This window comes from Asparagus officinalis, chromosome 2 (genome assembly GCF_001876935.1).
Source record: "Asparagus officinalis chromosome 2, Aspof.V1, whole genome shotgun sequence".
Taxonomy (NCBI): Eukaryota; Viridiplantae; Streptophyta; class Magnoliopsida; order Asparagales; family Asparagaceae; genus Asparagus; species Asparagus officinalis.
In genome coordinates this window covers 16,658,042-16,669,081 of record NC_033795.1, presented here as the reverse complement: position 1 = coordinate 16,669,081, position 11,040 = coordinate 16,658,042, and the positions used below count along the sequence as shown (strand labels likewise).

At 40.2% G+C, this 11,040-nt stretch overlaps 1 protein-coding gene across 1 annotated transcript; it reads left to right on the top strand.

Annotated features, from left to right (window-relative positions):
- Positions 390-6,143, top strand: LOC109830883 (cationic amino acid transporter 7, chloroplastic-like). The gene is given in 8 exon segments (XM_020398242.1): positions 390-975; positions 1,438-1,621; positions 1,623-1,661; positions 2,449-2,800; positions 5,096-5,239; positions 5,241-5,282; positions 5,631-5,702; positions 5,704-6,143. Coding segments are annotated over 8 exon segments (1,404 nt in total). The 5' UTR covers positions 390-587; the 3' UTR covers positions 5,887-6,143.

Sequence of the window (11,040 nt, the reverse complement as noted above, 5' to 3'; positions counted from 1 at the left end):
GAGTGTTGCTACGGGGACCCAAAATATGGGACCAAGGGAGGGGTCAGGTGAGCTGTCCCCTCCCTATTGCATAATGAGTTGGCATGAGTTAGCATGATCAACTCATTATACAATAGGGAGGTGACACCTCACGTGTCCCCTCCATTGATCCCATATTTTGGGTCCTTAAATCATTTACCAAATATTAATGGATACCACCATCTTCTCTTTTTTTTATGTATTTAAGGCCAGATGATCTATTCGTATTGGTATAGAGTATGACGCACTGGTGCTCATTGAACACCTAAGAAATTTTCCTTAAATTCTGACTACAAAGTGCAAACTAATTGAATAATAAACATTTATTAGTATCTTCAAAAGCCTACCCGAATCCCCCTTCTCTCTTTCTCTTGCCAAAATTTAGTGGTCGTTTCACACACACACTCTCCCTCTCTCTCCTCTCTCCTCTCTCCTCTCTCATCAATCATGCCGACCCCGTTTCCTTTATAACCCCCAGACCCAACGCCCCTCCTCTCTCTAATCTAAAACCGAAACCCCCCCAAAAAAAATTTAGAGAGAGAGAGAGAGAGAGAGAGAGAGAGAGAGATATGGAGCAATCCGACTCCAATTCCTCTTCTTTCTCCAGCCTCAAATCTTACTTCCACGCCCTGGCCCAAACCCCACGCCGGTTCGCTCACCGCGCCGGTTCAGTCGCCACCACCTTCGACGAGATGAGTCGGGTCCGTGCCCGATCCGGGCCCGACATGGCCAAAACCCTTACCTGGGTCGATCTCGTTGGCTTCGGCATCGGCGGCCATGGCGGGCCGGGTCTTCCTCACAGCGAGCGCGCCGCCCGAGACTTCGCAGGGCCTGCGGTCGTCGTTTCTTACGCCATTGCTGGGCTCTGCGCGCTTCTGTCGGCGTTTTGTTACACGGAGTTCGCCGTTGATATGCCTGTTGCTGGCGGTGCTTTCAGCTACCTTAGAGTTACCTTCGGTGAGCTTGAAATTCCAATAAAAGCAGTCAAAATTAGTTTTATGGTTTTTTTTTTTTTTTTTTGCCGATAGTAGTGATATTATTATTATTTTCGATTGTTTACTTTTTGCTCTCAAACGGTTCGAAACTGTTAATTTAGTCTCTCAACTCATATAAGTCACTCTGCATGACTCGCTCTGTTGAAAAAAATGTCCTACAACTTTAATTCAACGGAGAAAAAATTTCAGATTGTGAATAAACTGTATATTACTGTTTGATGATAATAGCTGAAAATTTTGCGATGGTCTGGTGGCATATGTTATTTTCACCGCTAATTATAATTTTGTTAGATTTTTATTCTTGTTTTACTTAATTTTTAATAGATGGCCCATGCTTTCCAATTTTCTCCCCGCCTCCATTCTCTGCAATTTTTTAAAATAGTGGGGGGGTCCTCATCTCTCTCTGTTGGCTGGATTAATCTAGGGGAATTTGCGGCTTTTATAACGGGTGCGAATCTGATAATGGACTACGTGTTCTCCAACGCCGCCGTTGCCAGAGGTTTCACCGCCGTATCTCGGACCGCCATCGCAATCGACACGCTATCCAAGTGGCGGTTCACGTCGTCGCGCCCCTCACCGGCAGGTTTCAACCAGATCGATTTGTCGCCGCGCCGCCGTTGTCGCCGTCTCCGTTTGCATCTGCTACAGGTAGCAACAAGTGTTGTTATCAGGTTTTTATTTTCAATGTTTAGTTGAAAACTATTATTGGATCCAAAAGAAAACTGATGTAAGATGCCGAATTGTCTATAAGCTATCGCACTTTTTCGTACAAAAAATGTAAAATCAAAATATCACTGTTATTTTTTTTATCATGGTGGGTTTTCAGCCTATCTACAAAATATAAATCCAGCGATATAATAAGGTAGTCGATCTGCCTGAAATAAATGTTGCCGTTTCTTTATTGATGATAGAAAATTACAAATTGATACGATGCTAGACGTTAACTAGTTGATTACAACAAGTACGAAAATGTAGATTTTTACAATTGTAGATGAGCAATTACTTACCTTGCAATAAAAAAATACATTTTAAGTAACAAAAAATTCATTTGTTGGACTAGTCGGACATCACGTCGCGTCTGAATTTGGTAATAAGTTTTCTTCATAAAACTACGTATGTATGTATGTATATACGCAAATGATAGATTTGAGATTACCTTTCTATAAACATATTATATGTTATTTTTGGAACGTGTCACTTGTTGCATTTACAGTTACAACCAATTAACTATGAAAAATACCATACGGACCCAAAAACATGGGAACCTACATAGTATAGGTGAGGTGTTGGTTTCCTGTCTTATGATGCACTTCATGAGACAAAGAGTCGACACCTCACATGTTCTATGTAGGATCTCATATTTTTTGGTCCTTGTAACACCACCCATTAACTATATAGCATTATCGGCCATATAATCTTGCGATATTTTTTGCAGTACCAAGGAGAGCTCGCTCCTAAACATGGTACTAACGGCGCTCCACATAGCCTTCATCCTCTTCATAATCCTGATGGGATTCTGGCGAGGTGACGTCAGCAACTTCACTCACCCAGCGGACCCCACCAGGAATCCGGGGGGATTCCTCCCCTACGGGGCCTCGGGTGTATTCTACGGTGCAGCTACGGTGTATCTCAGCTATATCGGGTACGACGCGGTTTCGACGATGGCGGAGGAGGTTAAGAACCCGACCCGGGATATTCCGATTGGGGTTTCGGGTTCTGTTGTGATTGTGACGGTTCTTTATTGCTTGATGGCTGCTTCCATGTCCATGCTCGTACCCTACGATGCGGTAAGCTCACCCCCCCTCCCTCGTTTGTCCGTTACTTTTGGCGTTATAGTCACGTGAGTACGGGCTGTGGAGACTTTCTCCGATTGGATTCTCCTTTTGCATCGAGGGCAATTTCATAGAAAGTACACCACTATATTGATCTCTATTATTAATTATTTATCAAATGGTTGTTATTCGTTTACTTGAGCATAAAATAGAAAGTGAGTGAAATTTATGAATATATGATGATAAGTGCTAAATTTAAAATGAAACATAATCATATCTTAGATAATCGATGGTTGTGATAAAAAGGAATAGTTGATCTACTACTATTTGGTACTGGAGAGGGTCTAAATATGTCATAGCCTGGCAGCATTGTCAATTTTTTTTTAAGTTGCTTAAATAAGTGACAAGTATGATTTGAATCGAGGTTGCTCTGATACTAACACTATACTATAACTCTTGGTGAGTATTGAGAGTTATAATTTTATACTCTTAACAACAACAATTATTAAGATGTGTAAATTGTATATTAATTTTTGTTTGTATTAGTTTTAGGCATAGTTCTATTAAAAAAGAAAGAAAGAAAGAAAAACGAACACCTTTATTTTACCTCTCCTACGAATGTCAACATAGCTCTAATTGTTATTTATAAAGCATAGACCCAGTTAAAACTGTAGGTACTTATTTTGGTGAAATTGTTTATTTTCCAAAAAGTTCTAAATTTAAGCAAAGTTATTATTTATACAATGACGGGTAAAGGCCGTCAATTGCAATTTGTTTTTGCAAATATTGACTCTGTTTGTTAATTAAATTCATAAAATTAAAGTTGCATTTGAAACAAATCATTGTAATTATAGTTGTTATTGTATTTTTCTTTACAATTTTCGAGGAACCAAACAATGACAAGGAAAAAAAACAACAACCCTCATATTTTTGTAAGGTGTGTGTTTCCTTTAGAATTTGTATTTTTGCCCCATCTAATGATATTGTACATACGAGGAAGTTATTGACAAATAAATGCTGAATGACGTTACAACTTTTTTACTTTTTTCACGTGATTGAGTGCAACCCTCGTATATAATCAATATATTTGGATATGGTTCAGTTTATGTGGGAACTATTTCAGATCTCTCTTTTGGTGTGTGATCCACTTCTCTACGGCGTTTTGTGATAAAACATGGATATTGTTTTGCTTAAAAAAAATTTTAAAATAAAGAATTTTCTTTAATTTTCTCACGTGATTGGTTGGAATCATGGCATCGTCATTTGTATTCCTAATTCTTGGGGCTGCATCCTTTATTGTATATCTAATATTGATGGTCTATCACTAATAAAAAGCCTCCAATTACAAAATGCCTCCTTAGGTCTGCAACTTGTGTTTTTGTTTCATTGTGAACTGTAAATATCTCGCAAAATTTACTCTTTCACAATGAAAAGAGTAAAGCCGTTTATTTTTACAAATATATAATACGATAACATTAGTTAACATTTTTATTAGACAACTTGTTTTGTCGGTATTATGTTTCCATAATAAAATAGAAAGTGTAGGATGCTTAGATGACAATATGACACAATCACTGGTCTACCAAGGGGTGGGCCATCAGAATCTACGAAACCCTCACTAATCCATTACGCCGATTTTCCTTGTCCTTATTCGGCCTACTTTGGCCCAAGCCTCAACTTTATTGTTCCCCCAGCTGTTTCTACTAAATTATGTGTTATTGGTTGCGAAATACAAGTTAAATTATTTCTCACTTTTTTGATATGCAGCTATTATTATTCAGATTAAATCTTATCCACTAATTTTACTTTGAGATTTCTGCTAGCATATGATATATGAGTAATAATCCTATCAGAACCCCACACTGTACGGGGTTCTGATAACCTCACAAGTAAATGACAGAATTGCCCCCTGCTTGTTAAGGGTGTGGTCTAGTTCTGATAGGATCGTTAGTTCGTTACTCATGATATATCAAAAGACATCTTAAATATAGAGTTACGTGAACCATGAATCTCAGAGCAAGAAAGGTAATATTAAAAAATTGATAGACGATAACCCCTATTCACTTAAGCTTATTTTAATTTTACTCCTATTATATTAAATTCATGCATTTCTAGCTCCAGCGCTATTATTTGTAACTGCTGATTAATTTTTGTTCATTTTTAGGTTTCAATGAGAAAACGGTATTGATATGGCTGTTCATTTTGAATGGATATTTGGCAAATCATAATATTAGCACAATGTGCATATCAATACTGTAATACTAAATTCTGGGCACCGGGTGAGTAATAACTAATATCGTAATATTGCAGATCGACGTCAACTCTCCGTTCTCTGCGGCCTTCAAGTCCTCCAACTGGGCCTGGGCCTCCAACGTGATCGGCGTCGGCGCTAGCTTCGGCATCCTCACTTACGCCTCATCGTCTCAATGCCTGGGCCAGAGCGCTAACCTCTGCTGTCATAGCCCGGGACGAACACATCCCCTCCTGCCTCGCCAAAGTCCACCGCCAGAACTTCCACCCCGCAACGCCTCCGCACTTCCTCGGCGGTCTTCACCGCACACACATCGCTCTCTTCTAGCGACCGTTGAAATCCTCCTGAACCTCGTCTGCCATCCGCACTCTCTTCGTATTCTAGCATGTAGCCAACGCTGATAATCTTACCGGTTACGGCCCAGTGGGTCCAGCGATGTCGACGCACGCGTCGCCGTTCCTACTGTCGTTGTCCTTCATTCTCGACGTTTTACTCTTGTCTGGCCGTTTTTGCCAAAGCCGAAATGTTGAAAGTCGGTGCATATTGGCGGCTGTGCACGCTGGCTGGCGCAGGCGGTTGTGCTATGTGTTTTAGGAGACTGGCGGAGGAGGCCGAGGAGCCGGAGTTCTGGGAGTGCCGATGATGCCGTGGATACCGGCGGTGTCCGATATTTTTGAAATGTGTTCTGTTGGGGTCGATGGATGGGGCATCTTATGCCAGGTTCGGGTTTTTTACGGTGGTGGCCGTTTTGGTGTATGTTTTGTATAGTGTGCATGCCAGTTTTGATGCGGAGGTGGAGAGTGCCGAGGACTTGGAAGCTGAAGGGGGTCTTGTGAAAGGGCAACAGTAGCGATGGGCTATATGTTTTTGTTTTTGTTTTTTGTTTTTTTGTTTGTTAATTTTCTTTGTTTAGGAAAAAAATGTTGGTGAAAAAGGTTTGTTGCAAGGATGGGAGGAAAAGGGAGGAAATTGTGATTTCTACTTGGCAAAAGTGCCAAAAGGAAATTGAAGAAAAAGAGGAATCAGTTTAACAAAAATATGACTTTACACTGAGAATGAAAAGGACAAGATAGGCTTATGTATTGAATTCGTTAACATTGTCTTGTACTTTGTACTTTTAGATTAAATATTCTATTAGGGGTGTTTGGTTATAGTGTTTTATAGAAAAGTTTTGAGAAAAGTTCCAACATGGACAGTTTCATAAATAAATTTTTTTTCACAATTTTCATATACTGTGTTTGATTTAACATTGAATTTATAAAAAAGTTTTCTGTAAAGTACATAACACTATACCATTTTACAAAAATTATTTTTCACTTAAAATAAGCTAAAAACACCCAAAAATCTAACAACCTATTATTAAAATATCGAACAAACCCCCTCACAACATTTCAGCTCCCATTTCAATTTTCTCTTGGACGCTGGAACCCGGAAAATTTCTGAGCCTTCCTCCTTCGTTCCCACCCCCAAACCCATTCTCCCGCTCGAGTTTTCCTTACCTCGAGGTCTCGTCCTCGGTTATTCCCACCTGGGGTCGTCGAGTTTTCTCTTTTAACTCTCTACTCGCAGGAAAAACCGAAAACCCCTCCCTCAAAGCCCAACGCTCGCTAACGTGCGCCCCGACACCATCCCTTATCTCCTCTCCTGTAAAACCCCTAGATTCTTGCGGAGCCCTAGGGATAAGTACAGCGATCGAGGCTTATCCCTTTGAAATCGCGGCGATGGAGGAGGAGTCGAGAGTCGCCGCCGTCCCCGTCCCGGTAGTCGACGGAGATGAAGACTGGAGCGAGAAGGCGTACGCTGAGGCTATGGAGGTGGAGCGATCCAACACCGTTGTCGAGGCTGCCGCCGATCACGAAACCCTAGACAACGACCATCCTTCACAGGATCTGGCGTCGGATCCCCCTCAAGGTATGCGCTCGACTCTTAACCCTGTTGAATATTTTTTTTCAAACATCACATGGGTTGCTGCAGCAGCCCATGTTTTCTTTAATTTTTCAAAAGTGGTGGGCCCCACAGAAGAAAATTTTGGACGTGGGACCCATATGCATAGTAAAATATATTATTGTATTAGTGCATAGTATTTTTCCAAACGCTATAAATAGACCTTAAATCCTTAAGGAAAATTCATTCCAAAAATAACAATCAATATATACAGATATATATGTTGTAGAATAGCTAGTGCTCGTAGGAACAATGCCTAGACCGAGAAGGTCTTATAGATCGAGAAGATCTTTACCTGATAGATCGAGGAGATCTTTGCCTTATAGATTGAGGAGATCTTGACAGTACTAAGGTCGGTACACACCAGAGTACTGGACTGCTATTCCGGGAATCAATTTGGCATTGAGATCCTTACAACGTTTTACAAACGCACAGTAGCTAAGTTGAATAATTTTAAATTACTGCACTTCAGTTTTCTGTTCAGTTTTTACTGTTATATATCTGTATTATTCTATATTTAACCACAGGCGCCAACAATCTTAAAGCATTATTTTGATCTACCATGGATCCTGCGAGGACTCTTGGAGTGGACTGTCTTAAGTTAGAGAATTTTGACGGTTCCAACTTTAACACATGGCGTCGGAAAGTAATCTTCGGGATGCAACTCCTGAAAATATACTATGTGGTTTCTGAGGAGAAACCTGACTCTGAAGAAGATTCTGACTCTGAAGCCTCTTGGGCTAGAGATGATTACTTCTGCAGGAGTTATCTTCTTAACTGTCTGGCCGATCATTTGGCAGATACTTACACCAACAAGCCTTCTGCAAAAGAAATCTTGAATGCTCTGGAGGACCAGTACAAGGATGAGGAAAAGCTGTCCAAATCTCACCTCATTGACAAATTTCTGGACTTAAAGTTTGAAGATGACACTGAGGTTTTGCCTCAAGTTAAAGAGCTTGAAAAGCTTGTTATGAAGCTGAAGGATGAAAAGATCAGTCTTTGTCAAACCTTCATCTCTGGTGCAATTGTCAATAAGCTTCTTCCATCTTGGATGTCATTCTTCACTGATATTCGAAGAAGGAAAAGACAGGTAACTCTGTCTGATTTGAAGATGTTCATTCGGATCGAGGACAAGACTCGAACTCGCACAAAGACTGAGCTCCTTGCTAAGCAGAAGGCGTCTGCTAACATGGTATCTGTTAACTCTAAAAAGGGTAATTATTTATCTTTCAAGAAGAAGAAGTCTTTTAACAGAAAGAAGAACCAGAATTCAAAGAACCTGAACGTTCAGAAGAAAGAGTTTAAGAAGAGCGGCAAATGCTTCAATTGCGGGAAACAATGATATTTTGCTAAGGACTGCAAAGCACCAAAGAAAGAAACTACACACAATGTCAATCAAGTTGATGATTGTGTGGCTATGCTCTTTCAGGTAACAACTCCTAACAACATCTCTGGTTGGTGGTTAGATACAGGTGCTACTTATCATGTCTGCTCCAACAGAGATCTATTCTCTTCTTATGTTGCTGCCAAAGAGAACGTATCAATGGCTGATCATTATATGGTTCCTGTTCTTGGAACTGGGAATGTGGTGCTGACTCTCTCTTCAGAAAAGACTCTCACATTGAAGAATGTGAAACATATTTCCTCAATTACCAAAAACTTAGTCTCTGGAAGCCTGCTATGTGATGCAGGTATGAGGCTGGATTTCCAAGGAGGTAAGATTGTATTATCCTTTAAGAAAATGTATTTTGGTTGTGCATATCGTACTGATGACATATATAAAATCAGTACTATTTTACCAAACTTGGTTATAAATAAAGTATCCTATTCTGCTTACTCCACTGCATTATGGCATAATAGGCTAGGACATGTAAATTATAGAAAACTGTCTAGCATGGAGAAGTTAGGATTACTTCCAAAATGTGGGAGTAACAAACCTGAAAAGTGTAAAGTCTGCGTGCAAGCAAAGCTGACGAGGAAGCCATTTTCAAGTGTCACGAGAAGCACCAACCTGTTGGATCTGATTCATTCAGATACTTGTGACTTCAAGAGCTTCATCACTCGTGGCGACAAGAAGTACTTCATCACATTCATTAACGACCATTCTCGCTTCTGTCATGTTTACCTGTTAAAAATCTAAAGATGAAGCCTTCAGCAAGTTTGTCGAGTTCCGAACTCAAGTGGAGAAGCAACTTGGACTGCAGGTGAAAAAACTCAGGAGTGATAGAGGAGGAGAGTACCGATCTAAGGAGTCAGAAGCATACTTCAAGGAGCATAGAATCATTGCTGAAACTACCGCTCTGTATTCTCCGCAATCTAATGGGATTGCATAAAGAAAGAATCGTACATTGACCGAGATGGTGAATTCGATGCTAATCACATATGGTCTTCCTACCTGCTATTGGGGAGAGGCTTTGCTGATGACAAACTGGATTCTAAACAGAGTACCCTACTCCAAAATTAATAGTACTTCTTATCAGTTATGATTGGGATATCTAGACCCTTTGGATAATCTCAAAGTGTGGGGGTGTCTCGCATATGTTCGAATTCCAGATATCAGAAGGCCTAAGCTCGGACCAAAGGCTAACAAATGTGTGTTTCTTGGCTTCACTAAAGATAGCAATGCTTGCAGGTTCCTAGACCTTGGAACCAACTCCATCATTGAAGCTCGAGATGCAGAATTCTTTAAGGATAAGTTTATCAAAGATAAAGGCTTATTGCTAAAAAATATAGTGAAGAATGCTAGTACGTCAGATGCAACAGATGAACCAGTTTTGCAAGAAACTAAAAATATTAATAATGAAGGAGTTATCAAACCATCTTCCAAGCGTATCAGGAGACAAGAAGATTTTTGAGATGACTTCATCACCTATAATGTGGAAGGAGACCCACAGACTTTTCAAAAAGCAATGCAGTCAACAGACGTTCTTCTGTGGAAAGAAGCTATAGATAATAGATTCATTGATCCAAAATCATACTTGGGAGCTGGTAGAAGTACCTGAAGGTGCAAGGCCTATTAGTTACAAGTGGATCTTCAAAAAGAAGTTCCGTCCTGATGGTACTATTGAAAAGTACAAAGCAAGACTGGTGGCGAAATGATTCTCTCAGAAAGAAGGTATAGATTTCTTTGATATCTATGCACCAGTTTGTAGGATCACTACCATCAGAGTGCTTATCGCATAGGCGGCAATTAAAAGGTTTGCTATACATCAGATGGATATGAAGACTGACTTTCTCAATGGAGATCTCACAGAAGAGATCTACATGGAGAAACCAAAAGGACTTGATGCTACAGCTGGTAAGGTTTGTAAACTTGTTAAATCTTTATATGGACTTAAGCAGGCACCAAAACTCTAGCATGAGAAGTTCGATTGGGTTGTTCGTAACAATAGGTATCAAGTCAGTAAATCTGACAAGTGCCTATACATCAAGATCGCTGAAGGAAAAGTAGTGGTCATTTGTGTCTATATGGATGATATGCTCATTATTAGGAGTGATTTGGAGATAGTGATATCTACCAAGAAATTTCTTTCAACACAGTTCAACATGAATGACCTTGGAACTGCGGACATGATTCTCGGAATCTAAATCATATACTCTAAAGAGGGTATTAGATTGTCTCAATCGCATTATGTCGAGAGCATGCTAAGGAAGTATGGCTACAACGACTTGCCAGAACTATCAGTGCCATACGATTACAACAAGAATCTTCGACCGAATACCAAAAGACCAGTAGAGCAGCTAAGGTACTCAAAGATCATTGGAAGTCTTATGTACGCGATGAGCTGCACAAGGCCAGATATAGCATTCGCTGTAGGAATGCTTAGTAGGTTCACAAGTAATCCTGGAAATCTTCATTGGGATGCTATTCAGAGATTGATGAGATACTTGAAAGGAACTACAGGTCTGGGCCTATTCTACACTGGATATCCGGTATAATTTAAGGCTATTCAGATGCGAGCTGGTGCTCAGAACCAGATGAGTGTAGGTATATTGGAGGTTTTGTCTTCACCATGGGTGGAGCTGTCGTCTCGTGGAAGTCTAAGAAGTAGACCATGAT